The sequence below is a fragment of the Trematomus bernacchii genome, unplaced genomic scaffold (genome assembly GCF_902827165.1).
Source record: "Trematomus bernacchii unplaced genomic scaffold, fTreBer1.1, whole genome shotgun sequence".
In the NCBI taxonomy this organism is placed as follows: Eukaryota; Metazoa; Chordata; class Actinopteri; order Perciformes; family Nototheniidae; genus Trematomus; species Trematomus bernacchii.
The window spans coordinates 2620250-2640675 of NW_022987581.1; the positions used below are offsets into that span (position 1 = coordinate 2620250).

Consider the following 20426-nt stretch of genomic DNA (forward strand, 5'->3'; position numbering starts at 1 on the left):
TAGAAGTACTCAGATCTTGTACTTGATTAAAAGTAGAAGTACTCAGATCTTGTACTTGAGTAAAAGTAGAAGTTCTCAGATCTAGTACTTGAGTAAAAGTAGAAGTACTCAGATCTTGTACTTGAGTAAAAGTAGAAGTACCAGAGTGTAGGAATACTCTGTTTCAGTAAAAGTCCTGCATTCAAAATGTTCCTCAAGTGAAAGTAGAAAAGTATTCTCATCAAAATATAGTGAAAGTAGCGACAGTAAAAGTAGTCATTGTGCAGATTGGTCCATTTCAGAATAATATATATGATATGTTTTATAATGATTGATCATGAAAGTGTTCTCAAAGCTGGTAAAGGTGCAGCTAGTTTGAATGACTTTGTATACTGCAGGGTAGCTTGTGAATTTACTCCAGGTGGAACTAAAGTCTGATTTAACACTTGATTATATTTCACATCATTCATCCACATCTGTGAAGTAACTAAAGGTATTCAATACATGTAGTGGAGTAAAAGTACACCATTTACCTCTGAACTGTAGTGGAGTAGAAGTACGCAGTAGCATAAGATGGAAATACTCAAGTACAAATACCTCAAAATTGTACTTAAGTACAGTACTTGAGTAAATGTATTTAGTTACTTCCCACCTCTGGACGTGGAAAAGTGACGGTATTAGAACAGCAAGAGTATAATGCAGATTCAGTAGAAAGAGTAGACTTAGATATATTATTTTAAAAAGCACATGCATGTGTTATCAATAACAAAAATATATAAATAAAATAGGTAAAATAAGTAAACAGATAAGTCAACCATTGTAAAACAATTGCAGTATATAACTGTATATAAAAAAGTATGCGCACGTTATTAATAAAAAAAAACACAATAAATAAAAACAACAACAGACACCATAGTAAAAAAACACTACGTACCAATATTATTTTTTTTAAAGTGACCATTGAAAATATTGAAGTAGCCGGTAATGTTTACAGATTGAAGATAAAGGGAGGTGTAATAAAGTAGTAGTGGTGGGAGATACAGAGCCCCCCCCCTCTCTGCACTTCATTTACATGGAAATCAGGCGACTTGATATGGACTCGTCCTCAAATTCATTTACTTTGGGATTTCCTCTTTTCTTACTTCAGGCATTCCTGCAGAAATGCTTTTCTCTAAAACACATACATGGATCGGATCCTCGTCCCACGTCCCGAGCTGCTTTTTTTTTTTTGAGAGGAGGAGGAGAGGGGCGTTTTTTTCTTCCTCAATCATTACCCAGGCAACCTCATTCACACGGAGCATAATGGGGAAGAAAGGGGGAGACTGGACAGAGGGCTGGAAGAAATAATGAAGTTTGTCCATATTCAGGCGCACTGAAAGGTCCTCTCTCTCTCCACAGCTTTCCCACCCCCCCCCCACCCCCTACCCAGAAAAGGCTTATTGCTTTGGGAGAGGCAAAGTGTGAGGAAAGGAGGGGGGGGGGGGGGCGACACTCAGAGATGATCTGGTTCCAATTTGTGTCAGAAAGTGGAGGGAACAAATTATTTCAATTTGAGTTTGTCTTCTTGTCCCACCACCACCTCCGTCATCACAAATACCAGGGGGACGGCATCCATTAAAGGTCACCTATTATGCAAAATCCACTTTTCTACATCAACATGTGTCCCCTCTTCTTCATGTCTCTTCTACATCAACATGTGTCCCCTCTTCTTCATGTCTCTTCTACATCAACATGTGTCCCCTCTTCTTCATGTCTCTTCTACATCAACATGTGTCCCCCTCTTCTTCATGTCTCTTCTACATCAACATGTGTCCCCTCTTCCTCATGTCTCTTCTACATCAACATGTGTCCCCTCTTCTTCATGTCTCTTCTACATCAACATGTGTCCCCTCTTCTTCATGTCTCTTCTACATCAACATGTGTCCCCTCTTCCTCATGTCTCTTCTACATCAACATGTGTCCCCTCTTCTTCATGTCTCTTCTACATCAACATGTGTCCCCTCTTCTTCATGTCTCTTCTACATCAACATGTGTCCCCTCTTCTTCATGTCTCTTCTACATCAACATGTGTCCCCTCTTCTTCATGTCTCTTCTACATCAACATGTGTCCCCTCTTCTTCATGTCTCTTCTACATCAACATGTGTCCCCTCTTCTTCATGTCTCTTCTACATCAACATGTGTCCCCTCTTCTTCATGTCTCTTCTACATCAAAACAAATGTGAATGGTTCACAATAATCCAAACAGGGTCGGGAGGGTTACTTTTAAAGTGTCATCCGTTACAATAACTAGAGAGGTGTCCAAAAAATGTAATCAGTAACCTTATCTGAGTATCAAAATGTAAAAGTAATGTAACCTGATTATAAGAAACGGATTACCCTAATTCTCGTCTTCCCTGATCAAAGTATGGTATGGGACATCCATTTTCCTGCAAACCCCATGAAGCAATAAATGCAGAAAGTGAGACGTTTCAAATCTATCAAGTTACGGGAAGTGAAAACAAATCTTTGAGCTGCTCCTCGACATTTAGCCTCGACCAGCGTTGGAGGATTCACTCTCTCGCCCTTTAGAGGCTCAGATGCTCCTAAAAAAGATTGTTGCTAATTTCCCCCTGCGACCTCCTTTTGTGCCGTCTGACCTCTGAAGGTCACACAATGCGTGCTGGGACACTGACGAGACTGGAAAGGATGGGCGGGGGGGTAGTGAGAGTGTGTTAACAGACACAGGAGGATCTGTGTAAGCTATAGTTAGGCACTTTGGAAGCATCATCGAGTCTGACGCAACATGTCATCCAGCTGTGAGGATGCTGACACACTGTTTCCTCTGACTGGGAATGTTTTATGATCTAGGCCCATAATCACACCATAATAGAGGATATGATGACACTTTCTTTGGTTCAAGGTCCCCTATTATACTGTATTTCATTAATATATTATAGGTCTCAGATATATACAGAACATGTCTCTGATTGGCTTTAACACCAAACAGATCATTGCAGCATTACCCATAATCCCCTCTGTTTCAGCCCTGTTTCCAAAGTGCTGATTCTCTGTCTGTTACTTTAGATGAAAATAAGGAGCCCCTCCCCACGCCCCTCTGAGAGACATTTGGTTACAAAGAACTCAATGGTGCTCTAGGAGGAGATTCAGGTGATAAGGTGGGGGGGGGTTACCTTGGTTGCTGATTGGCTAATGGTTACACAAGACAAAACATCGTTATGACATCACAAAGTGGCCAAAATCTGATCAGCTCATTTTCAGACAGGTTTTTATAGAAATGGATCAGGACAAAAAGAGAGAGAATCTTTGTTCCTGAAACTTTCAGAGTCTCTTTCCACAGAGGGGACACATGTTGATGAAGAAGAGACATGAAGAAGAGGGGACACATGTTGATGTAGAAGAGACATGAAGAAGAGGGGACACATGTTGATGTAGAAGAGACATGAAGAAGAGGGGACACATGTTGATGTAGAAGAGACATGAAGAAGAGGGGACACATGTTGATGTAGAAGAGACATGAAGAAGAGGGGACACATGTTGATGAAGAAGAGACATGAAGAAGAGGGGACACATGTTGATGTAGAAGAGACATGAGGAAGAGGGGACACATGTTGATGAAGAAGAGACATGAAGAAGAGGGGACACATGTTGATGTAGAAGAGACATGAAGAAGAGGGGACACATGTTGATGAAGAAGAGACATGAAGAAGAGGGGACACATGTTGATGTAGAAGAGACATGAGGAAGAGGGGACACATGTTGATGAAGAAGAGACATGAAGAAGAGGGGACACATGTTGATGTAGAAGAGACATGAAGAAGAGGGGACACATGTTGATGTAGAAGAGACATGAAGAAGAGGGGACACATGTTGATGTAGAAGAGACATGAAGAAGAGGGGACACATGTTGATGAAGAAGAGACATGAAGAAGAGGGGACACATGTTGATGTAGAAGAGACATGAAGAAGAGGGGACACATGTTGATGTAGAAGAGACATGAAGAAGAGGGGACACATGTTGATGTAGAAGAGACATGAAGAAGAGGAGACACATGTTGATGTAGAAGAGACATGAAGAAGAGGGGACACATGTTGATGAAGAAGAGACATGAAGAAGAGGGGACACATGTTGATGTAGAAGAGACATGAAGAAGAGGGGACACATGTTGATGTAGAAGAGACATGAAGAAGAGGGGACACATGTTGATGTGGAAGAGACATGAAGAAGAGGGGACACATGTTGATGTAGAAGAGACATGAAGAAGAGGGGACACATGTTGATGTAGAAGAGACATGAAGAAGAGGGGACACATGTTGATGTAGAAGAGACATGGAGAAGAGGGGACACATGTTGATGTAGAAGAGACATGAAGAAGAGGGGACACATGTTTATGTAGAAGAGACATGAAGAAGAGGGGACACATGTTGATGTGGAAGAGACATGAAGAAGAGGGGACACATGTTGATGTAGAAGAGACATGAAGAAGAGGGGACACATGTTGATGTGGAAGAGACATGAAGAAGAGGGGACACATGTTGATGTAGAAGAGACATGAAGAAGAGGGGACACATGTTGATGTGGAAGAGACATGAAGAAGTGGATTCTGTATAATAGGTGACCTTTAACATGAAGCTGTCTTTGGCTCTGTTCTTGCTGTAACTAATGCACATGTCCCCTCTGTGGGACGAATAAAGGTATTCTGATTCTGATTTATTGTCAATCCAAGTCTGAAACACTTCCCACATCACAGCAACTCCATTTACAACATCAACAAGGGCACATGTTAAAGACAGGAAACAAGGGAAACAGACATTTAACATAATATATTCAAGAAGCCTTTAACGTACATTTGATCCTGAATCAAACTCTGGAACAAATTGGTCGGAAACCGAGAATCCATAAAGACTCGTCTACTCTGATGAGTCCATGATCAAGTCCTTTGAGGTACATCCATGTTGGCAATACCCAAGAAGTAACAGATTCAGAAAGTAGGAAATTAAAAATAAATCAAGTTACAGAAGGTCAAAACTTTCTGACACAGGTACCGGAAGAGTTGTTGGCGAGTCCAGCTAAGAATAATAACTCAAACCAAACACGAAATGAGCTCAATATCCTTTGAAAGTGATTTGATTTGTTATCTAACTTTCTCTCTTCCTCTCCGTCTCTCCCCTTCTCTCCAGACTGTGACTCACACTGTAAAGCGTCCAAGGGAAAGTTGAAGATCACCATGAAGAAGTACTGTAAAAAAGACTACGGTGAGTGAGTCCAACATGCAGATCTGAGAGCTGCCAGACGTCAGCCAGCAGGCAAGAGGTCAGACGTCTCAATGAATCCTGACCGGGTAAAAGCCAATCCACTCCCTGATGGCTTACTTACAGAGCTTTAGGCAATGTCTGCTAACGTCCGGTTCATCTGAGAACATATCTTTACACGCTGGTGTGGGCTTCCTAAAACACAAAGCAAAGTCCTATCCCTAAAAACCGTCTGCACAAAACTGAGCTCTTAATTGAGGGTCTATTTTTAGACGAGAGCATCAACCTTCATTTCTGACACTTGGAAAGAGAGCAAACACGCAGATTTCCTTAAAAGATGATTCCTTTAATTGAGTACAGAATGGGACACGAGGGCACAGATGAGTGAAATCAACCTGCTTTGTATTCACTTCTGTTCTATGCAAACGCATGCATAAAACATTGCTTCTGAATTTGCCTCTTCATTTCACATGGAGGTCAACTTTGGTCAACTTTGGTCAACTTTGGTCAACTTTAAGGCATATATTTGCCTACATTCGCAGGTGTATCTGTGCTTTTTCTTAGAATAAAAAAAGGGTCTTTGAGTAGTGTTCCACTGTAATATATTTGTATATTATCTACGTAATCATAAACCAGGAGAAGTGAAGTAGTACAAAGAGCACACAAGGGGAATAGGTGGGACAACATAGACTTAGTTATTACGTAACTTCCGTAATTATTAAACTTCGATTTGAACCCAAACCACAATCTTTTGCGATGCTGTGTCCCAAATTGCGTATTTACACAGCAGCCATGTACACATTTGAGTCAACACTTAATGTTTGAAGTCCACAACATGGCAGTTTACAAAGCGAAGTATCCCAATTGAGAAGAATAACTTCTTTGGTCGGATATTCGCAACACGAAAAACAACTAAAAAATTGCTTTATCCACTGTACCTAAATACATATTTGTTTGAGTAACAGCTTGTGCTTCCCCCGCCCTGCACCACTTCTTCTATGGTCAGTCATAAACGAGTCGACCCTTTTACAGACCCTGCAGAAGAGGAACAGTAAACTGGATCCGCTGGGCCTCAGTTAGCCAGAGGCATTTGGCTTTTAGACGTTTCAGAGCAAATCCCCAGCTGATAGAAGAAGCCAAAACACACAGAAATCACGTCACGTTGTCAATGAGTCAACGTGCTTCAGCTGAAATACATCTAACAATGCACTGCCAGGTAAATAAACATCATATCACTGGGTCGAAAATGATATATTAAAAAGCTGGTACGACCAGAATAGAGCAAAAACAGCTGCGTGCCACAAATCAACTTGGAACAAAAATAAGTTTTAATGATTGATGAAACTGAAACTCATAGAAAAAACAACAATGAAGCGTGTCATACCTGTAACTACAACACAGGAGGTCTTTACAGATAGTGGAATCCCTTTTTTTTTATTTCACTATCCCACTGCTCCACATGACTGATTTGACGCCTCATTAATCGTCTCAATATAATGGTTTATCTGTAACTGGGGGATCCACAGAGACACCCACAAACCTTTGAAGCAGATCCAAAGTTACACAGGATATCATCTCAGGTTTCTTCAGCGTAGTAAACCATTAAATACATTTAAGAGTTCTGCAAATAAAAAGCCCAGCACCATTAGTTCTGCTCGAACACTTCCAGCTTCCCTAATGTGGATTTCTTGGAGACTAACTTGTCTCTCATTCAAAAATAATCGTAACCCTTTTTAGGCTTTCAACAGCATCCAACTGAACATCAGCCAAGTATATTTTATTCCCCCTTTAGAGTTGAGTAGACAATAATTCAGGCCATTTGTTGCATTTTGCAAGGAAGCCAAACGCCCGCCATTTTTCATATTTCTATGATTTAAATCTTAATCATCGAGCTCTGCGTCCATAAATCAGTCAGGCTGATTCGAGCGAAGCGGGCGATTCATGCTGCTTTTTCTCAGAAGTTTCTGGAAGCAGATGAGGCAGACATCATCGCTTAGCAAGCTTTCCCTCCGCCTAATTCATTCCTCAGACCTTTCGCCTTTTTGTCAGGGTCTCTCCTCTCTTCTTTGAGGACCACAACCTAAAAGAATAAGAAGGAAATGCACTTTGTATTTGATCAGGTGTTGTAGAAGTGTGTTAAAGAAATGCATGAAAATCTAGTAAGAGGTAACATGATTTCTGAATTATTGACAAGAAGTCCGCCAATTTTTGATTCCCCTCTGTATAATGTGTGTTACAAATATACTTGTATGGTCGTATTCAAGCAAACGGGTGCATTGTCATGGATGAGTTGTGCCGTGACAGCGATGTAGTGCAATGCATTTCATAGTAAACATCTGCGTTGGAACTACTGGAGAAAGTTAAACTTGGTAATGGGAGTTTAGGTTTCCATGTTCCACAATTAACATGGATAAAATGAGAAGGGAATGCACTTTGGATATTATCATTTCAAAAGGACTTCATCAACCACGGCTCGGGTTGGGTATCGTTTGGATTTGAATGATTGGTTCTTAAAAATAAGTCCCATGCCAATTTCACTGGGAGAAAAATATATTTATGAAAACATTTAGTCAAATGTGTATTCATATTTACAAATCACTTCATATCGTTTAATTTGGTTGCCGTTATTGAACACAATTGTATAAAAATCATCTCTGCATTGTTTGTGCATTCACAACTTAGTTCTAAGTGGTGCAATTTGAGAATGAAAAAGTCTCCTCTGCTGTTAAAAATGTGTGGGTGACGTGACAGTGTGTAAAAGAAAAAACATAGGAATTGCTCGGCTTTTCTTGGAAGGTTACAAAAGTAAAACAAATATACTTGTGTATCTGCCATGTGATTAAGCTTTTCTCCAAAATGTAGTGGGTTCTTTCTCGGCCCATACTTCACTACGTTTCATCAAAATAGGGCCAGCAATCTTTTTCCAAAAACCTGCTTGGCAAAAGAACAAAGAAACTGAACCAGAATCATAACTTCCTTGGCGGAGGTAATATAAAATCATAAGATATTGTATCGTATCCAATTGAGAGCGAGGACCTCATCCCAAGGTCTCTCTTAATGTTCAAAAACGTCTTTGTGCATCTGCCCTGTGATTCAGATTTGCTCCAAAAAGTAATTTATTCGCCCAGTATTTCATGACGTTTCCTCAAAATGGGGCCAGCTGTTTTTTCAATACACTTGCTTAACAGAAGAACAACATAAACATAACCTCCCTGGCACAGGCATATATATCAAATATAGTTACACGTCCAAAAGAAAGCGCAGACCTAGGTCACGGCAACACATGTTAACAAAAGAAACAAATCGATTGTGATTTAAATCTGTTCCCAAAAATAATCCGCTTCTTTCTTCACCCCTGAAACACTCGTACACAAAAGAGCAAAACAACTGAACCAAAAACATAACCTCCTTGGCACAGGTAAATATAAATGAATACGATATTTTAAGATATCCATCTGAGCGCGCAGACCTGCAGTGTCGAGGAAAACTAAAAGGTTATTTGTGTTTCTGCTCCAGCATGTTGTGGAACACGCTTCACCCTGACACAGCGTTCCATTCAAATCAAGCAGTGTTTCTGTAACCCTGCTGAGAAAGAGACAGACAAACGTCTTCCCTCAGCATGCGTTTCCTCCGCCTCGTCCTAATTCACTTCTCAGGCCTGTCGCCTCCTCTTTGTGGGGTTCCTCCTCTGTTCTCCTGCAGGGTCACGGGAAGAGGCCCTCTGTTTAAACACTGCGGCACCCAGCATTCCTCGGGGTGCAAACAGGTGCTAAATTAGGCAGACGGTGACGGATTGCCACCCCGGAGAGAAAGAAATATGTTTTGTTTATTCAATTTTTGTTTTTCATCACTAACGTAGCTACGGAGACGGAGGATACAAAGGGATTATATTCTCTCCTGACACCCTCCTCCGCACACACAGACCAGGACACAATGAATCAAAGCGCCTCGTGTTTACCGACGCCCCGGGAGAGGGCTCAAAGGCAGAGCCAGACTTCTTTAGGCTCACCCAAGGGTAGCAGGTCCCTGATCATTCACTCCCTGATAACCAGAAGGGACAGAGGGGGCCTCAGCGGTAATTAAGCGAGCTCTAATTTCATTAGCCTTGCTTGTTGGTGTCAAGCTGCTGCACACAGCCCTCAGAAGATGAACCCAGCTGGAGGTTTGGCCGGCAGCGAGGCTCCGTTGGCAGCCATTGTGTGCCGAAGGATCATCTCCTCTCTCCCACTGTCTCACCAAACACCCACAGCGTTTAGTGAAAGATCGTTTGACCCGGCGCTCTCTGTGCTGTCTGTTTAGCTCAGAAGGTGTGTGGATCCTTCTGAGTGTGTTTAAATACAGACTGAGAACATACTTGAGAAAGAAAAAGAGGGAGTTTGGACGCTGTAAGCGAGTCTCCTCGAGTTCGGAGACCAGTCGGACCGGACCAGTCACAACACTTGTATTGTTTGATCAGTTAGTGTGAAAAGTGGATTCTGTAACCCGCTGTCTTCAGTCTCTGTGCTGAGCTTATTGACTGCCGTACATAGATGAGAGTGGTATCGATATTGACATCTGACTCTCAGAAAAGAGAGCAAACAGGCGTATTTCCTAAGTAGCTAATGGAGGAATAGCTCACATTTGCCTCCCATTCACTTTGATTCTTTGCGAACATAGTGGTGAAGCATTTGATGCAAATTAGCATATTCATTTCTCAGGGAGTTTAACCTTAGAAGGGTTTAAGGCAAATATGTTCCTGCAATTGCAAGTGTGTCTGTGCCTTCCTCCCGTCTCTTCACTGTCTCACCAAACAGCGTTTAGTAAGAGATCGTTTGACCCGGCGCTCTCTCCGCTTTCTATTTAGCTCAAACCAGAAGGTGTGTGGATCCGTGTGTGTTTAAACACAGACTGAGAACATACTTGAGAAAGAAAGAAAGAGACAGAGTTTGGACGCTGTAAGCGAGTCTCCTCGAGTTCAGAGCGCTATCTCCGGGCGGATTCTCACGCTGGGAGTTGGACGCGGCTCTGGGAGCAGAACCCGGATAGCTCATGAGGTCGGAAACACATCCCGATTCTCCTGGAACTTTTTCTGTAGCTGGGAAGACAAATAGTGGCCCCTCCTCCCCTCCTCACACACCCTTTATGTGTCTGGATGAAGGAGAGGGCTGCAGTGAATGGCAGGGCTGTGAGAGCCCGCTCTACTCAGACCAACAAACCTTCTTTCTTCTGAAATTGTGTGCAATTTGCTCACACCATGCATTGACACACAAACTCCTCGGGGTCTCTTCAGTGATGAACACTGAAAGTGATCACGCTCAGCCAGAGAGGCAAAGAAAAGGCTAGCTTACCTAGCTGTGTGAATAAAAGAAGAAGGAAATGCACTTTGGATATTATTTATTAAGCATGCCCCGCACTTTTTGGGTCACTGTGTTTAGTGGATTAGGGTTTGTGACAAAAACCAGAGGAAGTCTTAAAAATAATGTAGTTGAGATGTTTGTTATTGTAAGAAGAGAAATAGCTTAGAAGAAGAGCACTTGGAGAGCTCAAATTCCCCCAAGGCAAAATAGCAGCTCTCGAAACGGGGTTGATTCATATTTACATCAATAGGAACACTTGGTTTCCTATTGGCTAGCGCTCCAACACATTGTACGTGATAGGCTAAGGGGCGGGACATCTCTAAGCGGTTGACCAATCACAACAGAGCCGGCCAGCTAACCAATCAGAGCAGACTGGGCTCTGGTTTCAGACAGAGGGTGAAAAGAGGTGCTGCAGCACAGGCAGTATGAGAAAAATAAAGAGCTTTTTGAACATTAAAGCATGGAGACATGTCCCAGTAGAGACACTACATACTGATATACACCTGAACATCAGCAGGAGAGGACTCTTTAAAGTAGAGACACTACATACTGATATACACCTGAACATCAGCAGGAGAGGACTCTTTAAAGTAGAGACACTACATACTGATATACACCTGAACATCAGCAGGAGAGGACTCTTTAAAGTAGAGACACTACATACTGATATACACCTGAACATCAGCAGGAGAGGACTCTTTAAAGTAGAGACACTACATACTGATATACACCTGAACATCAGCAGGAGAGGACTCTTTAAAGTAGAGACACTACATACTGATATACACCTGAACATCAGCAGGAGAGGACTCTTTAAAGTAGAGACACTACATACTGATATACACCTGAACATCAGCAGGAGAGGACTCTTTAAAGTAGAGACACTACATACTGATATACACCTGAACATCAGCAGGAGAGGACTCTTTAAAGTAGAGACACTACATACTGATATACACCTGAACATCAGCAGGAGAGGACTCTTTAAAGTAGAGACACTACATAATGATATACACCTGAACATCAGCAGGAGAGGACTCTTTAAAGTAGAGACACTACATACTGATATCACCTGAACATCAGCAGGAGAGGACTCTTTAAAGTAGAGGCACTACATACTGATATACACCTGAACATCAGCAGGAGAGGACTCTTTAAAGTAGAGACACTACATACTGATATACACCTGAACATCAGCAGGAGAGGACTCTTTAAAGTAGAGACACTACATACTGATATACACCTGAACATCAGCAGGAGAGGACTCTTTAAAGTAGAGACACTACATACTGATATACACCTGAACATCAGCAGGAGAGGACTCTTTAAAGTAGAGACAGTACATACTGATATACACCTGAACATCAGCAGGAGAGGACTCTTTAAAGTAGAGACACTACATACTGATATACACCTGAACATCAGCAGGAGAGGACTCTTTAAAGTAGAGACACTACATACTGATATACACCTGAACATCAGCAGGAGAGGACTCTTTAAAGTAGAGACACTACATACTGATATACACCTGAACATCAGCAGGAGAGGACTCTTTAAAGTAGAGACACTACATACTGATATACACCTGAACATCAGCAGGAGAGGACTCTTTAAAGTAGAGACACTACATACTGATATACACCTGAACATCAGCAGGAGAGGACTCTTTAAAGTAGAGACACTACATACTGATATACACCTGAACATCAGCAGGAGAGGACTCTTTAAAGTAGAGACACTACATACTGATATACACCTGAACATCAGCAGGAGAGGACTCTTTAAAGTAGAGACACTACATACTGATATACACCTGAACATCAGCAGGAGAGGACTCTTTAAAGTAGAGACACTACATACTGATATACACCTGAACATCAGCAGGAGAGGACTCTTTAAAGTCGAGACACTACATAATGATATACACCTGAACATCAGCAGGAGAGGACTCTTTAAAGTAGAGACACTACATACTGATATCACCTGAACATCAGCAGGAGAGGACTCTTTAAAGTAGAGACACTACATACTGATATACACCTGAACATCAGCAGGAGAGGACTCTTTAAAGTAGAGACACTACATACTGATATACACCTGAACATCAGCAGGAGAGGACTCTTTAAAGTAGAGACACTACATACTGATATACACCTGAACATCAGCAGGAGAGGACTCTTTAAAGTAGAGACACTACATACTGATATACACCTGAACATCAGCAGGAGAGGACTCTTTAAAGTAGAGACAGTACATACTGATATACACCTGAACATCAGCAGGAGAGGACTCTTTAAAGTAGAGACACTACATACTGATATACACCTGAACATCAGCAGGAGAGGACTCTTTAAAGTAGAGACACTACATACTGATATACACCTGAACATCAGCAGGAGAGGACTCTTTAAAGTAGAGACACTACATACTGATATACACCTGAACATCAGCAGGAGAGGACTCTTTAAAGTAGAGACACTACATACTGATATCACCTGAACATCAGCAGGAGAGGACTCTTTAAAGTAGAGACACTACATACTGATATACACCTGAACATCAGCAGGAGAGGACTCTTTAAAGTAGAGACACTACATACTGATATACACCTGAACATCAGCAGGAGAGGACTCTTTAAAGTAGAGACACTACATACTGATATACACCTGAACATCAGCAGGAGAGGACTCTTTAAAGTAGACACTACATACTGATATACCCCTGAACATCAGCAGGAGAGGACTCTTTAAAGTAGAGACACTACATACTGATATACACCTGAACATCAGCAGGAGAGGACTCTTTAAAGTAGAGACACGACATACTGATATACACCTGAACATCAGCAGGAGAGGACTCTTTAAAGTAGAGACACTACATACTGATATACACCTGAACATCAGCAGGAGATGACTCTTTAAAGTAGAGACAATACATACTGATATACACCTGAACATCAGCAGGAGAGGACTCTTTAAAGTAGAGACACGACATACTGATATACACCTGAACATCAGCAGGAGAGGACTCTTTAAAGTAGAGACACACATACTGATATACACCTGAACATCAGCAGGAGAGGACTCTTTAAAGTAGAGACACTACATACTGATATACACCTGAACATCAGCAGGAGAGGACTCTTTAAAGTAGAGACACTACATACTGATATACACCTGAACATCAGCAAGAGAGGGACTCTTTAAAGTAGAGACACTACATACTGATATACACCTGAACATCAGCAGGAGAGGACTCTTTAAAGTAGAGACACTACATACTGATATACCCCTGAACATCAGCAGGAGAGGACTCTTTAAAGTAGAGACACTACATACTGATATACACCTGAACATCAGCAGGAGATGACTCTTTAAAGTAGAGACACTACATACTGATATACACCTGAACATCAACAGGAGAAGACTCTTTAAAGTAGAGACACGACATACTGATATACACCTGAACATCAGCAGGAGAGGACTCTTTAAAGTAGAGACACACATACTGATATACACCTGAACATCAGCAGGAGAGGACTCTTTAAAGTAGAGACACTACATACTGATAAACACCTGAACATCAGCAAGAGAGGGACTCTTTAAAGTAGAGACACTACATACTGATATACACCTGAACATCAGCAGGAGAGGACTCTTTAAAGTAGAGACACTACATACTGATATACCCCTGAACATCAGCAGGAGAGGACTCTTTAAAGTAGAGACACTACATACTGATATACACCTGAACATCAGCAGGAGATGACTCTTTAAAGTAGAGACACTACATACTGATATACACCTGAACATCAACAGGAGAAGACTCTTTAAAGTAGAGACACGACATACTGATATACACCTGAACATCAGCAGGAGAGGACTCTTTAAAGTAGAGACACACATACTGATATACACCTGAACATCAGCAGGAGAGGACTCTTTAAAGTAGAGACACGACATACTGATATACACCTGAACATCAGCAGGAGAGGACTCTTTAAAGTAGAGGCACTACATACTGATATACACCTGAACATCAGCAGGAGAGGACTCTTTAAAGTAGAGACACTACATACTGATATACACCTGAACATCAGCAGGAGAGGACTCTTTAAAGTAGAGACACTACATACTGATATACACCTGAACATCAGCAGGAGAGGACTCTTTAAAGTAGAGACACTCCATACTGATATACACCTGAACATCAGCAGGAGAGGACTCTTTAAAGTAGAGACACTACATACTGATATACACCTGAACATCAGCAGGAGAGGACTATTTAAAGTAGAGACACTACATACTGATATACACCTGAACATCAGCAAGAGAGGGACTCTTTAAAGTAGAGACACTACATACTGATATACACCTGAACATCAGCAGGAGAGGACTCTTTAAAGTAGAGACACTACATACTGATATACACCTGAACATCAGCAGGAGAGGACTCTTTAAAGTAGAGACACTACATACTGATATACACCTGAACATCAGCAGGAGAGGACTCTTTAAAGTAGAGACACTACATACTGATATACACCTGAACATCAGCAGGAGAGGACTCTTTAAAGTAGAGACACTACATACTGATATCACCTGAATCTAGTAGGTCTGTAAACCTTCTAAAAAAGGGACAAAAACAAACCATAAATGAAATACTTGGTAGAGGTAAATATGAAACTATAAGATGTTGTGACACATCCAACTGATTGAGTTCCCATTGGGTCATTCAATCTTCTCCAGATTCGATGAATTCCCATAATTGTAAGTGAACCCCCCCTCGTTCACACTTAATGGCACATTCCTATCTAAACCCACGGGGTAAAGCACTTCACTTCAAGCATAGATTGTCTCCATCGCTGTCGAGCTGTTTGTCTCTCGTTGCGATCACAGCGATGAAGTAATGGCTGCTTCGTCTGCAGGGGAGCTTCTGCAAAAAGGAGCTTTACTCATTTCCTGCTATGGAAATATCTGATACAAGTGGTGCAGTCCAATAGTTACCAGGTTTTGCTTGGTTTAGCCTGAGGTTGTCAATGTTCTGAATCCAGTTTAACACCTTATAGACCAATTGGAGAGCTTCAGAAGTTATATATTGTTAGCAGATGTGCCATTGTTCTATAAATAATACACTTTGGTCATTTATGTTTCCAACAAAGAAGCCAACATCCACCTCAAACTCCGAAAACAACGTCTCTGCCCCTCACTTGGGTGTGCTATGGCAACTGTTTCTGTAATAGGGAGTAAGCGTAGGAGAACATCAACAAAGGGTCATAGGTTAGAGATGAGGGGAGGCAGTCGTGAATATCTGCATTGTATTTGTATCTGCAATTTTATTGGACCTTTTATACAACATCCTATAAATGTGTTGGCTGGTGTAGTTTATGCCAGCAGTTCCTAAACTTCTTTATTCTGATGTTGGTTGGGTATCACTAATTTCTGCTAAAAAAAACAGTTGTTATTGTTGTTGATTTAACCCTATCTTTCTCATCTCTTCCCCCAGCTGTCCAAGTTCACGTCCTCAAAGGAGACAAGGCGGGCGAGTGGTGGAAGTTCACCGTCAACATTATATCCGTCTACAAACAAGGTGAGAATCGTATCCGCCGCGGGGATCAGCTGCTGTGGGTAAGAGCCAAAGATGTCGCCTGCAAATGTCCCAAGATAAAGCCCGGGAGGAAGTACCTGCTCCTGGGAACGGACGACGACGATTCTCCCGGGCAGAGCGGCGTCGTGGCCGATAAGGGAAGCCTTCTGATCCCGTGGAAAGATCTGTGGGGTCGCCGGCTGAGGAAGTTCCAACAGCGCGACAAGAGGGGGAAGTGCTAAAAGTTACTCAAGAGGAAAAGGGAGTAGTATGGTGGAGGAGAAACAACATCTCCACTGGGACGAGTAGAGAGCTGCAGGAATGAGTCCTAAAACCCCCGGATAAGAGTTTGCATTTATTTCACATACGGTTCCCTTGTCTGGAAGTCAATGGTTTTTTTTAATGTGTTTTTGGTTGTTAGCCTGAAATAAGACCTGTGGTTATCACAAGCTGAAGAGATTTTAACATTTTGTTCTACGACATATATACGTCAGTAAATACCCCACTGGTGGATTTAAAGTGTCTAAATGAGACAACTCAACGACATCACGCCCAACATTAGCCTCCTTTAGCTTAGCGGTGGTGACGTGAAGTCATGTGACCGTGCTGTAGTTCCTTTATAGCCCAACATTAGCCACCTTTAGCTTAGCAGTGGTGAGGTGAAGTCATGTGACCGTGCTGTAGTTCCTTTATAGCCCAACATTAGCCACCTTTAGCTTAGCGGTGGAGACGTGAAGTCATGTGACCATGCTGTAGTTCCTTTATAGCCCAACATTAGCCACCTTTAGCTTAGCGGTTGTGATGTGAAGTCATGTGACCGTGCTGTAGTTCCTTTTTAGCCCAACATTAGCCACCTTTAGCTTAGCGTTGGTGACGAGAAGTCATGTGACCATGCTGTAGTTCCTTTATAGCCCAACGTTAGCTTTTTACTTCAAAAAAAGTGGTGTTAATATGTGGAGATTATCCTGCTGAACAAAACGTGTAGGTATCATAAACGTGTATTTGCCACAGATCTTATTTTCCGCAATAATACAAAATCACATGGAGAAATCCCATTGGCTTTTTGGCGAGGGAACCCTTGCGTTCCGGTTCGACCTACAAAAATACATCATCACTGCATCGCTGTATTCAAGGAAGAGAGGATGGATGAAAAACTGGAAGAATAAAAGATGGAAAGACAGGTGACGAGAGACGGAGGAAAGACTGAGTGCTGCTGCTCTGAGTTGGAGCGATGAGATTAGTCTTTTTTTGTTGAACTTTTTGTGAAGGAGCTCATGCTACAGTTTCTGTTTGTCTTTCAAGGTTTGTGTTGTTGTGTAATTGCAGAGTTTGCACCTACAGATATGTCACACCCTGACTATTTTACCCATGATGCCATTGTCTTTTAAAGTTTCAGTTGTATTCAGGAGCATCTACTGTATCACCCTTTAGTATTTTAAGAGGATCTATTTCCACTGTGCTGTTTAAAGCATTTTCGAGTTAAAGGAAGAGATGTTTCATTTGAGGGTTTCCACTCGAGTCTGATAAGATGCCCAACTTTGGATACAGAAAAAAAAAAACGTAATACGTGCCAACTTGCTCGAGAGCTACTTGCCTATATGTGATTGTTACCTCAGTGAAACTAAAATGCCATATTGATCCTCTGTTTTATTCTGTATTATGATCGCATTTCATATTACAGTTGAAGCTCTGCGCTTTTCGATATATCAACAGTATGTTGTGGTTGTGACCTCTGCAATGTAAAGTAACCATATGTGCATACATAGACATTATTTTTAGTAGATGATGCCGTAGCATCAGCTAGATGTAGAGTAGACGTGTCAACCATGCACTTATTTTTACTTAGTCAAAGTTTTAGAACATATGAGATATGTTCACGTTTTCAGAGTGCCATCCAAAAAGAAAAAAATCCCATATTATGATGCAACAAAGCTGATGTTTCTGATCCACAGTAACAACCTTGTTCACATTTGTCAAGATTGCCAAGATGTTCTCACTCCTAAAATACGCTAGCTTGGTCATCCCGCTCTTTCCACTTTCAACGCACTGGGTACACAACATTTTGAACCGTATAAAAGACTAAGACATGTTGTTAACCTAACGTTACGTATGCAAGTTAAATTACGTACGGGACCTAAGTGACGTACAGTTAAGTTGCATAACTTAATTTAAGTTCTCGTGTGACTCATTTAGGTTAAGGTGACAAAACTACCTGATGCTTGTTGTTGTTTTGTTACGTTACTTAAGTGACGTACATAAGTTAGTTATTGACATTACGTTTAACGGTTAACATTCACAAGTACATTTAAAAAACGTTGACTTAATGGTTTCTACATCATTTAAGTTGTGTTTGCAAGATAAGTACTTTAAGTACGTAAACTTACGTTCGAATACGTCAACGTTGACTATCATGGTTTAATGTAACTCATTTTAGTTTGTGACGTACTAGCATTGGGTACGTTACGTAGGTAAACTTAAGTACGAAACTTAAAATACACAAGCGTTGAAATTTGTAGTCAAACACAAACAGGAATCCCTAAGGTGAAAGTTACGTAATTTTGTAACTAAAGATATCTAAGTAAGTTAAGTTGGACCGAAGTTCTACACGTTAACGTTTAGATAAGTCAATGTTTACTTTTGGTTTCTTCCAGAGACAAACTGCGTTCTTTTGGGGAAAGATCCTCATGATCTCTGTACCCATTCATCCATTCCTGACCTTCTCTTTAGACAGAATTTAAAATACGACACTTAGCTGGTCTTGTACCCCCGTGGGTTAACGGTCAATGCTTTACGGCTAGTGACCAAACTACTGTATTTGACGAGTTGAGAGTGAGAACGCCTTGAAACTACACAAAATAAATGTATTCTCTAATAAAGGACTAAAGGAAGGTTGGATGTCCCAAATATTTGCAAGTGAGATACAGAAAATCTTCTCACTTTATTAAAAAAAGATCATATCAAACCACTGCCATAATGCATGCTCGCCCTTTACTGTAGCTGCCTGATAGCTAACGATGATTGTGAATTATGTACACATTTAAACAGTATTCAGTGTTGTGGGAAAATAACCTGTGGAGTGATAAATAAGATATCACAGATGTTTATCGTACGCCGTGTCAGACGTTCCTCAGAGCGACTTTGAGGACTTCATTTTCTTGGTACTGGACGAAAAGGCATGACTGATTGTCTCCGTGTTATATAGCTGTATAGTATTACTTTTATATTTTGTTAAACATTAACTAGATCTATCTCTATGTGAACTTAACCAGAGTTTTTTTTTTTTAAAGAATAGAGGCTTAATAAATGACAGAGGAATAAATGAATGTCTCCCAGAGGAACACACACTCTCACTATGACCACTCACACACACACACACATAAATACATCTGTGCATCATACTGTATGTATTTGAAAACTACAACGCACTTATACACATCTGTACCAGAGTTTACGGACGCTACCAGACGTCTGCTCTCCAGGAATTATATCTGAATAATTATCTGTTTATACATTGGCTTGTAAATGTTGTTTAGCAGTGTCCATTGTTGTGTAATGTCTTGTAATACTAATATATTATGTTTATCACAAATGAATATATTTAATGACACATGAAACGAAATGTGGCTTTTGTGGTTTTTATATTTTACTTTTTTTGCATTGAATTGTAGATGGCTGTAATGAGAAGTATTGATAAGTGTTTGGCTTTTGAACGGCCGCATAGAACTGAAAATTAATTCATCTGAAATAAAGCTGTGTTAAAAAAACAACAAATGGAGAATGATCCCAGATGAAGGGAGTTTATGTTCTTTTCTCTTCATACAATAAAACGTTATTTTACACGATTGCAAAACACCAAATTCAGACTTTATGCTCCATAACAATTTAGTATGGCCCTTTTTTTATTTATTTACATTTTGTCCGTTGTAATTGCGGAGGCATACAGCGTAATTTATTTTAAAGGTCACCTATCATGCTATTTGTAGGCAATAGCATAGGTCTCAGATATATATAAATATATAAAAAAACATGTCTATTAAGTGTTTTGCTCAAAATACCAAACATATCACCCATTCTAGCCATGCCTCATATCCCTCTATTCCACTTCCTGTTTCAAAAGTGCTGATTTGGGGTACAAAGCTTTAAAAAAAAAAAATGTTTATAAAAATAAAAGGAGGGGTCTGAGCTCAAGCGGGACCCGGCAGCTACTGTCTAAACTAAATACTGCCGTGATGAAACGCCATATCATGGATTATCAAGGATTATTTCTGAAACAG

At 40.9% G+C, this 20426-nt stretch overlaps 1 protein-coding gene across 1 annotated transcript in view; it reads left to right on the forward strand.

Annotated features, from left to right (window-relative positions):
• Nucleotides 1–16640, forward strand: part of ntn1b (netrin 1b) — a 79102-nt gene extending 62462 nt beyond the window's left edge. Inside the window, exons 6-7 of the mRNA XM_034127041.1 lie at nt 5159–5233; nt 16072–16640. Coding sequence (XP_033982932.1) covers nt 5159–5233; nt 16072–16394 — 398 coding nt within the window. The 3' untranslated portion in view covers nt 16395–16640. The remainder of the gene's footprint in view (nt 1–5158; nt 5234–16071) is intronic.
• The last annotated feature ends 3786 nt before the right edge of the window (nt 16641–20426 follow it).